Here is an 18,654-nt window from a genome sequence, read left to right on the forward strand (position 1 = left end):
GTTGATATTCGCGCCGTTCGGCGCGCTAGTGGAAATAAAGCCTTAAATCTTAGCCTTGGATTCCACTAGCGCGCGTACAAACGTTTTGACGAGTGTAAAGAAAAATGCATTATGACGCGCGCTAGCGGAAACTAAGGCTTATGCTTGGTTTCCACTAGCGCGCGTCATAATGTCATTTTTTTTAACGCTCGTTAAAAACGTTTGTACGTCACAAAGTTGAGTGACGCGTCATTACGCGCGCTAATGTAAACTAACAAGGAGAGTACCCGAGGTGTTTATTGCCGATTTTGTTCAAAGTCGGGCGTAATGTAGACCTATATGAAATATGAAATTTCCCAAAAGGAGACGTTACACTACCCATTCGATTTGCTATGGCAACCGAAAATGTTTTTGATCACTTAAACAATAAAATCTCCATTTAAAAAAGCATGGGATTTTCTCGGTTTCACAGGGTCCTAGCTACGAAAATTTTGAAAAATTTTGAAAATCACTAAATGTGTAATTTGGACCACATTTAGGTAAATTTCATCAAGTTTGGGTAAGTTGAAACATTTTTAGGGTAAATTTGTAACAAATTTTGGGTAAAATAAGGTAAAAATCTTATTTTGGTTGTAAGTGGTCAAAAACATTTTCGGTTGCCATGGCAAATGGAATGGGTAGTGCAACGTCTCCTTTTGGGAAATTTCATATCTCATATAGGTCCACATTACGGAACAACTTCGGTGATAAAATTGTGGGTTTTGTAAATTCGTTGTCTTAGCGGTTTGGTTTTCTAAGCTTATGTCGGTATTTTTAACCGTACTCTTAAATATATAAACTCTTGTATTTCTGTCGCACATATCCAAATGGTTCCGATATTGTCCGCTCCCCCTATGGCTTTTGACATTTTCAGCGATGCTTAGTAACCCTTAAAAATGTTGGCTCTTCCGTAAAAAACAAATTAGATGTTACATTCCCTTTAATGGAAAATCCAAAGATATCGAAATCACAGAGGCTTAAGGGTAATTATAAGGTTCACGTATCCGGTTCAATATTAACGTTTTATAAAATAAATTGAACATCTATCGATTGCTTTAAAATACGCATTCAAGGTTGCCAGAGTACCTGGAAAACCTGGAATTCCTGGAAAAGTCGGGGAATTTGCAAATGGGTCTAAAAATTATGGAAAAGTCGGGGAATTTAATTTTGTTTGCAAATAGTTCCTAAAAATTGCTACATTTTGGCATAAAATAAGACAGGGAAAGTCACGACATTTGGGAAAAACCTGGAAAATGGTTCCAAATGGGAAATATTTACTAAAATATAAGTTAAACATTTTCGAATTTTGGCGTAAAATAAGTCAGGGAAATGACTAGGTAGATCCAGAAAAAATCAGAGAGATTGAATTTGAAAAAACTATTTCAATCCTGTTAGTCATTTTCTTAACAAAATTTAGGTACTTAAAATCGCGTCGACTGTAAAAACGAGTAGAAAAGTAGCGAAATAAAGTCGGCTTAAGCCAACTTAATGTTTAAGCTATCAAATAGTGGTAATAAGTCGCAGCCGTAAAAAACATCAAATGTGGGTGGTAAATTCCGCGAAAATACCGTAAAATGAAACTAAGCCTTTGAAATACCGTTTGTCCTTTCGCGTAAATTACGTCTAAAAGGGTTGTCGGCTTCACCAAAAGAACGCCCCCCCCCCCTCCCCCGGTCAAAGAATAAGGGGGGACATTATAGGTCCATTTTTCACTCTTTTTGGAGAAGAAAGAGTTGGGAACGTTTCTAATGAACTCACTGGGACGTTTTTACTTTTGAATGAGAGGAGGAACCGAGGCCCGAGTGGGGACATTACGGAAAGACGGAATCAACGGATGGGGTGAATTCTGTCTACAGATATTTTGACTTTCTGTCGTAAATTAGAAGGTAACACAAAGAAAGTAACTTACACCCGGATCGAGAAAACCGTTTATTTTACCCGCGTGTTCTTTCGTGGGTCCTACTATACCCCCCGAAAGAATACCATCTTAAATTTCATTTTGTAACAATACGAATAAAATTAACGTATCATAAATTCGCCTGGAATCTTTTAACTTTTTTTTTATTTCCTTTTAGGCATTGTGCGGAAATCTGGGACCTGAAGAACGGTAATATTATACAATAAATGTTTTAAGAGGAAAATATGCGCTTGGAATTTCGCGTTTATTTAACAAGCGGGGGAAATATTTGTATTTATTCCTTAGAAGCAATCTATCTAAAGGAAAATTATATTCATTTTAATTTAATTAGGTTTACTCCGAGTGATTTAATTCGCAAAGTACCGGATTTGGGTTTTGTCGTCGATTTAACTAACACGCAAAGATACTACGATCCTATTGTAAATATGCATTGAAATTATTTACCTCGTTAATACCAATTCATATTATTAATTAATTTATTAATTAAGGTGTTTCGGAAGGATAAAATAGGATACAAAAAGATATTTTGTCAAGGGCACGGCAGAGTACCCGGGCACCCAGTTGTAGATGCGTAAGTTTTATTTCGAATAAAATCAGCGTCAAATAAATTTTATTAATTAATATTAAAAATGGATAAAAAAAAGGTTAATTGGCAGGGTTAGCAAGAACCAGCCAGACTGGTTTAAAGCACCCTGGTTTAACCAAGATTTAACCAGCTAATAAAATCCATGGTTAAAACCACTTTTTTTTATTAAAAAAATTGATAAATTAATTAGAAATATTTGAAAAAACTAAAACTTAACCTTCACTTTTTGTCGTAAGTAATGAGAGCTAGATATAAGCAATAAGGGAATCTTAAAATTCATTTTGCGCGTGAAAATACACTGCCATGTTAGGGTATAAAAGCGGGTAAATAAGTCTGCTGTACCTCACAATGTAAAGGTAATTGTCACGCGCAAAAACGTAATTTTGAAATCGGGCAATTTGAGCATTTTTGAAGTAATGAGGGCTAGATATAAGCAATTTGAGAATTTTTTATTAACGGTTTTAACCTGTTTAAACCACCGGTTACATCCGGATTTAACCATACTGGATTTTTTTTTAAAGCCGGTTTTTGCCAACCCTGTTAATTGGTATTAAAATTATTAGATTCTTTAAGACAGTAGATGATTTTCTCCAAGACGATACCCAAAGAGGTACAATTTCAATTTATTAAAGAAAAATCATTTTAATTAAATTAAATCTTAAATTTGAAACCTTTAATAGGAAGGTTGCTAGGTGTTCATTGTACGCATGGTTTGAATCGTACCGGATATCTCATATGCAAGTACGTACGCTATTTTTTATCTCCTTTTAGAAACAAAAAAAATATTTGAAATGAAATTGGTGAGGGGTCATCGGCAGAGGTCGCTCTTCTCTATATTTGGGCGTGGGCTACGGACATTTTTTGTTCCGCCATAAGTTGAATTAAAGTCCAAGAGCGGGTGGGGGCTCACTCAACGTGAAACAAGGGGACCGGGACGCCCTCCACATTGGAACTTGGTGGGGGGTCAACCCCTGACCTCGAAAATTCGTAAAAAGTCAAGTGGGCTCTTCAAAAAAATTCGTTCTCGACGTTGGCCAAAAACTTAAGACTTTTTTTAAAAAACAAAAAGAAAGGCATAGGAACTAGCGAGAAAAAAATGATACGTTGGGCTCGCCTGTATAACTCTTGATTTGTTTCCTTTGGGCTCGACCTTTTTGACCTTTCCGAGTCTCGACAGACATCGGCAAAGAAAGGTCATTACAACGACTGCCTCCGAAAATGGCGAATTTCAACGGAAATTCTTGAATCGTTTTTTTTCCAAGGCGCCTAGACCATTGTATATTTCCCAGGTATAGGATCTATGGAAAAAACTTCCAAGAAGTTTATTTTTTGCCCGATGAAATTTGACCATACTTCTGACAGATACGATAAGTTGTTTACAACTCGCGCGGCCCCTGGCGGGGATATATTTATTTGCTATTTTCCTTACCGAATTTAAAGTCACGTGATTTTATTTGGGTGGTTTAATTTCGGGGTCAATTTGGGAAATAAAGGGCGGGTACCGTCGTATCTCGACACGCGACCTCTTGTTCCAAAACTAATTTATAAATTGTTTAATCGGTTATTGATGAATCTCGTTAAACCTATTGAGAATTCGTTAACGTCTTAGAGCCTTGAGCAATTTCAACATTTTTTCAATTTGTTTTGAAAATCGCGTGACGACGTAAATTATTCTACCCTTCTTAATAATTAATCGGATTTATTTTCTCTGGCTAGTCTCGATGACTTTTTACCTATAATAATTAGAACAATGACAATTTTAATTGACTATTATAAGTGTTGTATAATCTTTTTACAGGTACATGGTTGACAGGCTAGGTTTCGCTCCTAAAAACGCGATTAAAAGTAATTAAATGTGTTAATTAATTACCGTAGTTACCTGATTAAAATAAGAAGCTACTACGCAGGTTTCGAGGAGGCTAGAAGACATAAAATTGAAAGGAAGGAATACCTACAAGAATTTGAAGATCCCAGGTAATTTATCCTGTAAGCATATCCAGAATACAAAGTACATTTCCAAACGGGTCAATTACACTAACTTCAAGTGAGGTAATTTCACATTTTTACCACCAGGTTTAAGTAAAGATAGAATAACTGGCGCTAGTTACGTTAAAAACGAGTGTGTAGAATATACTCTCTTTACCTGGTCTATAAACCTACTTGATACCTAAACAAGATGTCACGGACATTTATATACGCCGATGTATTAAATATTTTTTAAATATTAAATTTAAATTTCAACCAAGTTTCAATCATCTTGTAATTAATAAACCCAAGAGGAATTTCATCGAAATTGATTTTTTTTTAGTTACCTGGTTTTAGAAATAAGATAATGAAACGCGAAAACCTAATTTAAATTAATCTTTAGACAAAACTAATTTTTCGAGTTACCTGGTTTTGGAAATAAGGTAGCGAAACACGAACGCGTTAATTTAAATTAATTTTTAGGTAAACATAATTTTTCAAGTTACCTTGTTTTGGAAATAAGGTAAAAATGTTTTTGGGAGTTAGATGGCGCCTGTATCAATTGGTACGAAATTCAAATATCACAATAGTGCGTACGCGGGTTATGAAGTCCCGCGAATTGGCCAGAAATCTCACTTAAAATTAACATTTAATAATGAAACCGAAAACGTAGTTCAGAATATAATTTTAAACCAAGTCGGTCTTAGTTTAGGGGTATGTCGATTTGAAGGGTGGCGGAGTGGTTAGCACTTTCGCCTCGCAGCAAGAGGAGCCGGGTTCGATCCCAGTTTGTGGCACTGGGTGAAAACTTGGAACAGCTCTTTCTGCGTTGAGTTTGTAAGTTCTCTCCCCTCTGGTTTAAGGGGTTTTCCACTTCCATAACAACCGGTTGAGGTTAACGGTAATAGTTAGTGTAGGGCTTGCCACCACCCTCCTACGCATTGTAACCCGGCCACCTGAATTAACGGATTTATAAGTCGCTTGATGACTTAGGCCTAAGGTGGTGCCTTGGGTATTCGCCTAGCTGATTATTATTATTAATCGCGAAAAACCACTTAAATGGAAAATTGACTAACTTCTTGGGCTCAGATTTCAAAAACCTATATTGAGATATGTAGAGTCGAACTAGATATCGTTTAAATTTATAACCCTAACTGGTAAAGAGTTATGTACGATACGGCAGCACAGGCTACACTGTACGTCAAACCATTACACAAATCCCTTGGATTGTGTGTAAAAAGTATCGATCTGATTTTGAAGTTCACACATACTCCGCCAGCAAACTTGGCGCTGTGCTGACTTCAAGTAACAACGGCGAGGGAAAAATAGGAAAAGCCTATTGAAATTTGAACGCTTTTAAGCTTCTTTAATTAAAGTTGGTTTCACTAAGGTCTAATGCTTAGTTTCCACTAGCACGCGTCCCTCATTTTTACGCGTGTGAAGAAAATAAATTATGTGGAAACTAAGCTTTCAACCCAATGCTTGGTTTCCACTATTAGCGTAACGGCACGTTTCTCAACTTTAATACAAACAAATATTTAACGCGCGCGGAAAAAAATAACATTAGGTTCGTTTCCACTTTATAGCTTAGTCATGAAGCTTAGTTTCCACTAACTTGTGTAATAATATATGCTCATAATGTTTCCGACCTTTGTACGTACCAAAGTTGAGTGACGCGCTGTTACGTGCGCTAGTGGAAACCAAGCATTATAGTTTCCACTTGCTCGCGTCGTAATGTATTTTCCGTTACGGCCGTAAAACCCTTGGCCAAAGTTGGGAAAAGAACCGTTATGTTAGCTAGTGGAAACTAAGCATTATATTTATTTTTGGCTCCTCATTTCGCAAAAACGAAAAACAAACTTAGCGTCTTATAAAATGGACTTTTTTTTCAACATTGAATTTTAACTTTTCAACGCAGATAAAAATAAAGGGTTTAAAATTCAGTTGCGTATATAGAGGAAGGCTAATAAAAAGAAACATATATTTGGCGCAGTGATGGGCATTTTTGAAAATTTTGTGATAACTCTCACTCCACCTCATTCCCGATTCTAAAATATTAAGCTCAAACTCATCTCCTCTAACCAGCGTAAACTAACTTTTTATCTCAGCTTCTCTCATCGAATTTCGCTAATTAATCTACCCTCGCGCACACTCCCGCTAGTTTTGTTTAAAAAATCTGATCTCATCTCAAGCTCTTTTCAGTTTATGGAAGTCATAAAATATCTCCTTTCAATCTCCTCTCTCTGAAAGGCGTACTTTGTGAAACTCCTCTCCTTTTGAAGTTTCGCGCATCTCACCTCCTCTCAGATTCTCACACGGTTCTCACAGGGGTAGATCAACGACCATCACTGGCCGGTGGCCACGTTAGATTTACTGTCTTTAACTTCTTTATAGCCTTCTAACGTCAGCATATTGTGTTATTGTACGTTTGGGCTTTGTTATTGGCCAAAGTTACATAATTATTTCCAAGAAGGACATGTTTTTATATTTCCTTTGTTTTTGTTTTCTTACATCTAAACTCAAACTCACCTCCTCTCACCACCGCTAACTAACATTTTAGCTGATCTCCTCTCATCGCGTTTCACTAATTAAATTAACCTCGCTCACACTCCAAATACATTCTCCACTCACTCTCCTTTCACTTTAATTCATAGCTTGGAAACTCATCTCACGCTCCTCTCCATTGGAAGCTTAGAGCATCTCACCTCCCCTCAATTGCTCTCACTGATCTCACGGTGAGAGGAAAGTGCCATCACTGATTTGGCGGCGGCGTGTTCTAGTGGGTTAAGTTATTGGCGCCACCTCGAATCGCGGACATAAACTTAACCGAGGAGGCCCCTTTTATTTCAACGTGAAATTGAGACCTCCGAAAGCGTTTTCAAATAAAGAGGCTTTAATCAAAATCATAAGAAATGGGAATTTTCGTGGCTCAATTCAAAGGAAAATTTTAAGGGATGTTGGGGGCAGTAGCGCACCCTGGATTTCATTTAAGGGGGTGTGACTGATTGATTTCATTTTTGTCCATTCGAGGTTTCTCGTTCTTACGACATTCTGAAGTTAATTTGGGGATAAAGTTGAGACGAGAGACGATTTGTATCCTGCCTCCTAAAAAAACTTTTAAAATGTAATATCAGAAGTAAATGAACCGAAGTTATCGAAATAGCGCTCAGAATCGGAAGGCGTTTTCCTTATGAAAATGATGAGAAAATCGAGTCAAATTAAAGCTAATATCTATCCCGGTCTTTTGAAGCGATGAATTGCACTTGGGGATTGTATTGCTATTTCGATGTATAAAAAATTGTTTCATAAAAACAAAAACGTTTTTTTTTCGGCCTAGGAGATCGCCAAAATTTCCAATTAGAGGTCTAAATGTAACTTCATAAGGAAAACGCCTCCAACATGGGGAGTATAGCAGTCTGATAACTTTGGTTAATTTACTTTTGGTAATATATGTTTCAATTTTGTTATTTTTCCGGAGAATTAACAACTCTACTTAAAACTGAAATCTTGAAACATACGCCGGTGACGTTTTTCCTCCCCCCTCTCGCGCCGGGGAAAACCTAAACCACGATGCTTATTATCCTTAAGTATAATAAATACGTTCTTGTTTATACTTAGGAAGGATTAATATGTTGAAACGATTCGTGTTTATCATGGCATAGTTATTTCCCGTCACAAGTGAGGTGAACTAAACGTCACACGCAAAGTGACAGGCGTGCGTTTCACGGCGGCAGAAGACGGAACCAATGAGATACCGGCACGATTTGATTGACACTTGAGGGGAGGAGCAGATCGTGAGGTGGATTACCGCCGCAACACTAATAATCGTCGAAACATATTCATTCTACTTAAGTATAAACAAGAATGAATTTAATTGGTTGGCAGTTTAGCTAGTAAACCAATACCTTCGATATACAGGGTGTTTCAAAAGGTTCTGCAAATATTTGAAGTAGTGAGTTGAGAAGTATGCCTGTTTTTCCCCCATTTTCCTACGATGAGTTAAAAGAGCGCCAGTTTGCTTCAAAGTGTGTCCTACTAGCCCCTGGAAGTAGGCTGCAACGAGCGCGAAACCAAGCAGCAGGGACTTCAAATACTGTTTAAGTATACTTTTGTACGCTGGTTACCTCTATTTGTTTATAAGGTCCTTTTTTACCTATCACACGAACCCAAACCTTAAAGGCCTAGGTTTTTTTCTGCCTGTCCCCCTTTAAATTACCTTACATGTTAGTGAAGTACAAATACCCTGGTGGTAGGCCAACCGCTGAACATGTTGACCTAATTTAAAGGGGGACAGGCAGAAGAAAACCTAGGCCTTTAAGATAAGTACTCATTGTTATTGTTGATTTTCTTAAGCTATTTCCCGTGATCACGTACGATTTGTATACACCTGATTACAGAAGTAATAATAATAATCAGCTAGGCTAATATCCAAGGCACCACCTTAGACCTAAGTCATCATGCGACTTTTGAGTACCCCCAGCTATAAATAAAAGTTTACCAATAATTTCTAACCGAAATGTTAAAAAAAACCCACATAGTTTACGATAATGGTTCAATGTGTCAGCTCTTAAAATGAACAAAACAAAAGCCGTATTGTTGTTTCCCTAAAACGTAAACCCGCGGCCCAAATAATGCCATCAGCCTGATGTGTCTATATCGAAAATGGTTGGTAATATAATACCCGAATTCCGTAACGTCAACGCCGCGAAGATTTTCGGCAAGGTGGAATCGCGCTTATAGTATACCCGCGGACTGATATTAATTTCCTGCGTTCCAACACGTTTTATAACGTGGAGAAACATTTTGCATTCCATTCGGGAATGTCTTTATCGCTTATAGACTCTAGACCCTCAACGCGAGGGGAAAACTCAGACAGAATCGGAAATTTATGAAATAAACTTAAACGCTCGTATTCCAAAAGCGAAAATATAAAAATCCTTGAAAGTTTTGTCCTTTTTTCTTCCCGAAGAAACGGCCATATGTCACGCGTTTCCAAATTTAAGCGCTTTAATTTTAAATTTACGATCTTTGCTATTAGGTTTCCGAAGAGGCCGCGATCTTCAGTTAACTTTTAACTAGATTAGAATGCGGTTACGGAATCGCGAACGGCGCCTGGGGTTTAAAGACTCATTCCGCGGTCGCCATTAAGTTCGCAATAAACAGTCGCGAGATTAAGTTTCCCCATCAGTAAAGAATGATATTTATACATCTTGAAGTTAATGGACGTCAGATGTTCGACGAAATCATTCGATTTTGTGTCTTTATATATTTATTGTTGAATCCCTATTGGACACACCAGAATTATAACGCGGATCGACGTTGTTAGGCTGAAATAAAGAGTCAGCTGGATAGGCTTATACTCGAGGCACCACCTTCCGGCCCAAGTAAGCTAGTGACTTCTAATAAAAATAATAATAATAATAATAATAATCAGCTAGGCTAATACCCAAGGCACGACCTTAGGCTTAAGTCATCAAGTGACTTTTAAAGCCATTAACTTAGGTGGCCGGGTTACAATGCGTAGGAGAGTGGTGGCAAGCCCTTCATGCCACGTGAGCCAACAGCTCCCTACACTAACTATCTAATGCCATTAATTAATAATAATATTAATCAGCTAGGCTAATACCCAAGGCACCAGTGGGTTATGTTGTAAGGCGTATGAGGGTGCTGGTAAGCCTTTCACGTTCACTAATTAACTATTACCGTTAACCTCAACAAGAAGAAATCCCGGAAAATTTCCTTTAACCAGTGGGGAAAGCACTTACAAACTCAACGCGGAAGGAGATGTTCCTAGTTTCACCTCCATGTAACTTTCTATTTTCAGCAATCGCAGATTGTCCGATAATCCGTTATTACCACGTCCTGGGAGCCTCGGAGAACTAATGACGCAAGCCTGCGAAAGGAAAGCGTTGCTACCGCCTCCGACGTCTAGCTTGAAACAGCCATTACTACCGCGTCCATCACAGACTCACAAAGAAGCCCTATTGCCGCGCCCACAAGGCGGCTTCAAAGGACTATTGCCACGCCCCGCCGAAAGGTCGGAATGGGGCTTGCCGAGAGACTCGGCGGATAGCTTATTGGGTCGCTCATATCCCTATAGCGACGCTTTATTAAGCAGACCAGATCCAGACGCCTTACTTCCACGCCCAAGCTCAACGAAAGAGCCTCTATTGCCACATCCGGCCGTATCGAAGGAACCACTATTGCCGCGGCCGCCACCTTCGAAAGAACCGTTACTGCCACGCCCACATTCGACAAAGGAACCCTTACTCCCGCCTCCCGGCTTCACGAAAGACGCTTTAATATCACGCCCTAGCAAGACCGCCCTGCTGCCCAGCCCCACTACGGCCAGCGCGTCATCCGCCTTACTTACAACCCCTTCGAAAGAGCCGCTGCTGGCGCACCCGTCAATTGTCGCCGAACCACTCCTTCCGAGCCCAGCACCGACGATTGGCCGAGGAAGAGCCATTTTTAGAATTAGGAGGGAGCCTCTCTTGGGACAACCGGGAGTGACCAGTTTGCCGTTACCAACCCCAGTGTTGCCGAGTACCGCCCCTTTAAGTCGCGGTATAGGTAGAGGGCGTGGTCGCGGAAGGCCGTTCGCCGAAGTAGACACGCCCATCCCGGATGAAGCTCCACCCAGGAAGGCCTTGTTAGAAGAGCCTTTCGTCGGCGCGAGTAGGCGTTCCTCGCACGAGGGCGGTTCCGAGGATGACCAATCAGGAAGGCGCGATTCCGTACGCGAAAATAGCCGAGACAGGCACCAGCGTCGCGACAGGGACAGATCCAACAGTCGCGAAGAGAGGACTTTGATGAAAGAACAACCGATGGACTACGACGAGGGCCGGCCAACGTTGGCCTTCCACTCGCGGCCCACCAACGGGTCCAGGCCCTACCTGGGTTTGGGGCGTGGCTACGGACGGGAGGATGCGACGGTGTACCGACGAAGCAACGATTTCGCGCCGAGGACTGTCGGAAGCGGCGAAAGTATCCGGGGTATACGATTTAGTGGTACTAGCTACGATCGGCGGTCTCACAATTAATTCATTCATCTTATTACTTCAAAGAAATATTACTGTACACGAGTTATGGTTCTTACAGGGATCGCGAAAAGGAGAAATAGTGCGCTTTCTTGTAGATGAATTGTAGATGGATCTACAGATTGTTTTTTCTTTCTTTTCATCGTCCCTTTTAAATTTTGATTTCATACAAAAGACTGGAAAAAAGTCACTTCAAATTAATAGTAAAATATTTGTAAGCTTCCTTATTTTTTATTGATTAAAACAAAGTTTTTTCACAGTTTGCTTATAAAGGCGTGCTTCATTTTGCAAAATTCCTGCGCGTTATAATGTCGTGTAAAGATTGAACCCATGTGAAAATTAAATGTTTAGGTAGCGTGAAAACCAAGAACAGTCACTATGGTTTCACACAACGTGTCCAACTGTAGAGCCAGAAGCAAATATACCTAATGGCGAAGTCATCTTCGAAAATTTAGTATTTCTGATTTTTCTGTATAACTTCGTGTGACTATTACAAGGACGCCCAGATCTATTTAAAGGTCGCCATTTTGAAGGTATATATCGCCTTGTTTATACAGGGTGTCTTAGGGCGATCGGCTAGGGCATTTTTAAAAAACTATTTAATTTTGAGTTTTTAAATTTCCAGGGTATATTTATTGGCAAGGGAATTTTTAATTTTGGAATTTCCGAAAAATCGGTAAAAGATTTCGTAGTTTCTAAAAATAAATTTTTCACCGATATGCGTCGGACAAAAGTAACGTAGTCCGTAATTAAAATCATTCTGACTAGTTATTAATTTAAGTGAAGTATGCATAAACAGTACGTGTTTATGCTAGAGTTATTTATTGGTGAAGGCAATCGCAATGCTACTAGAGTTAGCCAATTGTTCAGAAGGCGCTATCCAAATAGTAGACCAAATCACCACACTGTCCTCCAAGTTGTTCGTGATATCGTTCTGGCCTACTTTGCGGCTTACCCTCGAGCAAGGGTCAGGACCGCTAGGAACGACTTGGGATTGTCTTTTCACTGCATGATGGGGATATGGCACGCAGATTTAACTTTTGCAACTGGATCCTGAACATGGCCCACGAATATCCGAATTTTATACGTCTACTGGTTAGATCTGATAAATACTCTTTCTCAAGAGATGGTCTTTCCAACCACCAGAACCAACCACAATACCACATATGTAGTGATCTCAATCCTCAGTGGGGTTACTGATCACCATCAAGAGCAATTTAGGCTAAACGTCTGGGCACGTCTGGTCGGAAATCGTCTTATTGTATCGTTTCTTCCACCGCGTCTTAATGGACAAAACTACTTTGCCTTCTTACAAAACGAAGTTGCGAACGAGTTGGATCTTGGAAGAACTTCCATTGGCCGATGTTCGATGACTTTGGTTCTAGCACGACGGTGCTCCAGCACATCAGCGTGGTTTTGTGGAATATCTCAGCTATGGATTGGCCTGCAAGATTGCCAGACGTAAGCCCGCTGGACTTCTTCCAGTTGACGACTAGCGCCAGATAATAATCGTGACGCCTAATATGATTCAGAGGTCATTTCGCAATATGGTTACTCGAGTCAAGATCTGCATCGCAGCAGAAGGAGGCATTATTGATCCATATCTGTAATTAATTATTTTGAACTTTATTTGCTTAATATCTTTTGTTTAATGTCAATAAAATACAATATAACTTTGCTTTGTTCATGAAAAAATAGCATGTCCTGATGTATCTAGAAAGTCTTAAATGCATAATGGTTCGATTGAATAAAAAACTTATTCTTTGGTACACTCAATAACTTAATTCGGAAATGGCTCCGGAAAAACTATTTTAGGTAGTACCAAGTTGTTTTGGTTCGTGACGTAATGTCTAAGTGAAAATTGACCTTTTTTCTATGGAACCAATTTTATTTGTAGGTTCGAGAGTACGCTCTACAACTTTATCGTTGAAACGTTTTGTGATAAAATAATTTTTAGGAAACTACGAAATCTTTTCTGATTTTTCTGAAATTTTCAAATTAAAAAGTTTCATTGCTTATACATATACCCTAAAAATTTCATATAGTTCTTTAGATAAATATACTGGTCGATCATTCTGAGACACCCTGTATTACTCAAGGTCTGTTAGATTCCGGCTATCCATTTATACTTTATTAAATCCATTCCGCTATTTTCCACCAGGTATATATTTTGGCTGTTCGCGGTAGTTATAGCGTATTTCTTCGACTTCATTTTACTCCTATTCTGTCCGGGCGAATACTTCGCGTTGGTGTAACATCGCCGAAGTACAAAGATTTTCCAAAACGAACAAGGGGATTACTAAATACATTTCATCTGTTCTGGGACTAAAAGTGTAAACTTTCTACTTTTAAGAAAAAGATTTTGAATTTATAGATGATCTAATTATCTCTTTAGTCTATCTTTTGAGGAGTAGAAAGTGTAGCCCAAATCCCAGCTTCCCTTGGCGACTTGGCCAATAATTAACTTTACAGTAGTTCTCGCCCCCGTAGCAGGCAAATATTGTAAAAAGTATACGCTCAATTCCAGAACAAGGGAAAAGTATTCACCTATATTTTAAAAGCGTTAAAAAATCCACAAGTACCATTTCTAAAACCAACAAAGCATCACATACCACACCTATCGGATTCTCACCTGAGGAATCAAAATTGCTAGTTTCATTCCTTAAACAAACTGAAAATGCGGGGATAAGTAATAATTATAAAATAATACATTTTCAAGGGTACACACACACACACACACCACTGTCTTAAAGAGGCGTGTATTCCGCACCTTGATTCGCGCGTGGGTTGGATCAACTACAGGCGCTATTCTCGCCACCTCCGAGATCTAAGATCTAAATCTTCCATCGCGAGCCCAAACAAACAAAATCGATAGTTAAGGCGTACAGATGTAATTGGAAGCGGAGCCCATACTGGTCGTTAACGAAGACCGATACAATTAGGACGAGGTAATTTAACCTGACGATCTTCTCGGGCTAGATCCCGAGTCCAGATTAGAACGTGGACTCGCGCTAGAGTTCACGGAGGTCGTGTAAACAGAACCCCGCGCCACCAAGCGGCGAGAAAAATAATTTGTGGTCTATGGTTTTTTTTCCGTGTAAATTATAAAGGAATGTTTTCCCGAAACACGTCGTGCGATAGAGTACTTGTAAGACACTAGCCGCGCTTTTCCGTTAGTGAAATGTTGAAGAATGATTAAAATTTGACCCTCCGTTTCGGGCAACCTTTCATTAAGGGGGTGCCCCCGCTTAAACGAGGGGGCGTGCACCGCTACAACCGACTTTGTTATATTTTATAACGCGCGCGTCAAAACACGCTATCCCGGGGAAGACGTCCTCTAATCATAGGTTGGTCGTCCGTGAATTGATGAATTAAACGCTCTTAGACACGCATGCCATTCTAAGAATTGGTCTATCGTATCGGAGAAACGCGCTTAATGAAATCCATCCTTAATGGCAGCCAAAATTCATTAACGCAAAAACAGTGATAATTCTTGAAAAACGTTGTAACGCTCAACGCAATTACTTTTTGGTAATAATAATCAGCTAGGCTAATACCCAAGGCACCACCTTAGGCCTAAGTCATCAAGCGACTTTTAAAGCCATTGATTCAGGTGGCCGGGTTACATTGCGTAGGAGGGTGGTGGCAAGACCTTCATGCCACGCGAGCCAAACTTAAATGAAACGTGAATGCCATTTCTACGATTTCTAGATAGTGTCACTACTGTAGTGGATTTTAAATGAACTGAGTACTGAAGAAGAACGTGACAATTTATCATATTTGTAAAGCTAAATTTCCAGTATGATTTACAGAGGTTTTTCATTGTTATACCCTACTTTTTGTTTAAAAATAAAATTTAAATAATTGCTTATTCATCTCTTGACTGTATCTGCTTAGTTCTTTTAAGAAACTTAAATACTATTTGCGTGAGGGTGATTGGGAACGACGCTAAAATTCCTCTCAACATAATAAATATCCCCAACTATAAATAAACGTATTCTCGGTTGTACATAATCTTTAGCGGTGATTCTACTCTCATCATCTTCATCATCACCTTGAAACGTTATCAACACCACCTTCAGTCAGAATTAACCGTTCTTGATCATTGTCCTCCACAGTATTTCAAAGAATCCATTTTTGTCAAAAATTAAGTAATGGTCATATTCAAATCATATTTACATATCAAGTCATGTTCAAGTGTCATTATTCTTTCTTATTAAGTATACAAGACGAGATGTAAGGGCAAAGTCATGAGTGACTTGTTTTCAGTTCAAGGAAACGACTTGGAGTGACGTAGCACAAAGATTATGAAGCTGCAACATAAGGTTTTCTATGGTGAAATTTGTACTAACGTCACTATACTAACGTCACTATAGTACATGAAAAAAACTCCGGGTCATAAGTTACTTTAAACACTGCAATTAGCTTTAGGATCTAATAAGGTCTTTTTTGAAAATGTTGACACGTGGTTTATTCCAAAACTAACAACAATAATAATAATGAGCTAGGCTAATACCTAAGTGGATATTCAGATTATTTTGAAAGTTTATTAGAAAACATTAGTGTAAGTCCAGTTCGTAAATAAAAAAAATTATATTTGGAAATAAGCAAAGTCTACAGAACTAAATGGAAACCGCCATATTTCGCTATAAACAGAAGTATCCGGTAAAGTTACTGTTAAGCAAAGTAACATTTTCCTTTAACTATAAACAGATAGTTGCTAGACAATTTTGGACTAATAATTAAGTGTTTTATAACGTAGTTTTTAAAATTAATTTCCTCAAGAGTGGTGAAGTGAAACTTACAATACTTAAGTAAAAAATAATAATAGACTTATGGTATTCGATAGAGCGTCTAAAAATCAAGCTGTAGAAGCCTCGGTATGAAAGGCAATTAAATGAACCGCATCTATCTATCTGAAGCGCAAATTCCGATTTCGGTAAGGTGCGCTTCCTAACTTCCAAGGTGAATATATACTTTCTCATCCATCCACTGGGGCCATTATCTACAAAGGGGATCAGGAAGAAGCGCTATAAAAGTGGCGTTGTGTCTGGCAATATTAGATTTGACGGAGCCGGTTCGACCACACGCAACACGCCGAGCCATACACGGATTAAACGTTGTTTGTATTTGTGTTACCGGGATAAATGAATCTGGTAATTGCGCCTGAAATCTCATCACCCGAAATCCGCTTGCGCGTTTCGTAAGCTCCCAGTCGTGAAGGTCCAAGCTTCGCGCTCAGTGTCGAGACACGTGAGGATTATCCCCGATGGAACAAATCGCGGATTATCGTTAAGTTGTTCCTTTAGAAACCCCCAACCAAAAGACGTTTTTATTTGGGTGCCTATAAAAGCTGTTTTCTTTCTAGGCGATCTTGATAACGGGAGGTTCCATCGAGGAATTTGATTTTTTATTCTCTTACGGAGAACATTTTATAGAACGTTTCCCCCCCCCTAAAGCCCCCCCCCGCGCGCAAATCAATTATGGGGAAAGCACTTAAATGTATTTTGTTTGCCCATTACACAGATGTTATGCCATTCTTATTTGCTTTGCCCCTAGATCTCTTATTTTCAAGGAACTGACCTCACTCTCATTTTAAAACCGAAACGTACTTAATCCCCGACTGTAATCAAATGGAGCTTTTGTATTGTATTAAATTAAGATTTATTTGAATTGGAATTAACAAACGTTAAGATTCAGTTGAATTTGAGTTAGCAAAAATTAAGATGTAGTTGAATTTGAGTTAGCAAAAATTAAGATGTAGTTGAATTTGAGTTAGAAAAAATTAAGATGTAGCTGAATTGGAATTAGCAAAAATTAAGATGTAGTTGAATTGGAATTAGCAAAAATTAAGATTTAGTTGAATTTGAGTTAGCAAAAATTAAGATGTAGTTGAATTTGAGTTAGCAAAAATTAAGATGTAGTTGAATTTGAGTTAGAAAAAATTAAGATGTAGCTGAATTGGAATTAGCAAAAATTAAGATGTAGTTGAATTGGAATTAGCAAAAATTAAGATTTAGTTGAATTTGAGTTAGAAAAAAATAAGATGTAGTTGAATTGGAATTTGCAAAAATTAAGATGTAGTTGAATTTGAATTAGCAAAAATTAATATTTAGTTGAATTTGAATTAGTAAAAATTAAGATTTAGTTGAATCGGAATTTGAAAAAAATATTTTTAGATTTAAGGAAACGAATAAAAAGTTTTAGTTGAATTTAAATTATCAAAAGTTTATAATAGATCTAGAATTATTCATTTCGTTATACAAATAATGTTATTCGGTTGGAACATTCGCAAAAACGTTTTCGTCAGAAAAAAATAGTGCGGGGCAAAATACAGCATACATTGTATTTTATAATTAAAATAAAAGTAAATTTTTTATATAATTAGTTAAAATAAAGATATCATTTCGTTTTACCTTCGTCATTATTTCATATATTTCCGGAAAATATGGTCTATAACGAACATCTTACATCGACAGAGAAACTATAAACGAAAGAATATATAGAGAAGAATTTGAAATTGTAACGTTCAAATCAGGGCCGTTTTAACCTTTCCGTAGGCCTTAGCAAAAATCTCTCATTTATCGACTTTTCGGACCTTTATAGGCCCTATTATACGGAATCGTAGGCCCTAATGTCTCCTAAAATTTTCGTAGGCCCTAGGCACTTTGCCTAGTCTGCCTTATGGATAAGGCGGCCCTGGTTCAAACTATGCCAATTTTGATGTTTAATTAGTAATATTTCAACATTGACAATAATCAAAACCTTATTGGAAGCTAGGAGCAACAAACACACAAGGAGAACGCAACCCGTCAAAAGTCTTGGATTTTATTGTGTACATTTTTCATTGGCTAGACGCTTTAGCGCCTGCTGCCGTCGGAAGGGGAAAATTCGGAAATTGTCTTCCCACCGCCCGTAAAACGTTCAGCGTAAAGGCTCATGACGCTCGTCCAATGAAATTCGTACACAACCCTTCGTTTTCGTGTTTAAAGGCTAGCTGCGTTCTCCTTGTGTTTGTTGCTCCTATAGTTGGAAGTGAGTAGCCGAAACACATTTGAAATTTCAATTCCTCTTTCTATTTTCTTTGGAATTACGTTAGAATTTGAACGTACAAAGGGTACATGCTT

At 38.4% G+C, this 18,654-nt stretch overlaps 1 protein-coding gene across 1 annotated transcript in view; it reads left to right on the top strand.

Annotated features, from left to right (window-relative positions):
* Nucleotides 1–11,790, top strand: part of LOC149948623 (uncharacterized) — a 21,828-nt gene extending 10,038 nt beyond the window's left edge. The window contains exons 3-10 of the mRNA XM_090173678.1: nucleotides 2,094–2,125; nucleotides 2,268–2,355; nucleotides 2,425–2,507; nucleotides 3,086–3,132; nucleotides 3,203–3,263; nucleotides 4,321–4,367; nucleotides 4,430–4,496; nucleotides 10,312–11,790. Coding sequence (XP_090029804.1) covers nucleotides 2,094–2,125; nucleotides 2,268–2,355; nucleotides 2,425–2,507; nucleotides 3,086–3,132; nucleotides 3,203–3,263; nucleotides 4,321–4,367; nucleotides 4,430–4,496; nucleotides 10,312–11,530 — 1,644 coding nt within the window. The 3' untranslated portion in view covers nucleotides 11,531–11,790. The remainder of the gene's footprint in view (nucleotides 1–2,093; nucleotides 2,126–2,267; nucleotides 2,356–2,424; nucleotides 2,508–3,085; nucleotides 3,133–3,202; nucleotides 3,264–4,320; nucleotides 4,368–4,429; nucleotides 4,497–10,311) is intronic.
* The last annotated feature ends 6,864 nt before the right edge of the window (nucleotides 11,791–18,654 follow it).

The sequence above is a fragment of the Leiobunum rupestre genome, chromosome 4, assembly GCF_980474605.1.
Source record: "Leiobunum rupestre chromosome 4, qqLeiRupe1.1.hap1, whole genome shotgun sequence".
NCBI lineage: Eukaryota > Metazoa > Arthropoda > Arachnida > Opiliones > Sclerosomatidae > Leiobunum > Leiobunum rupestre.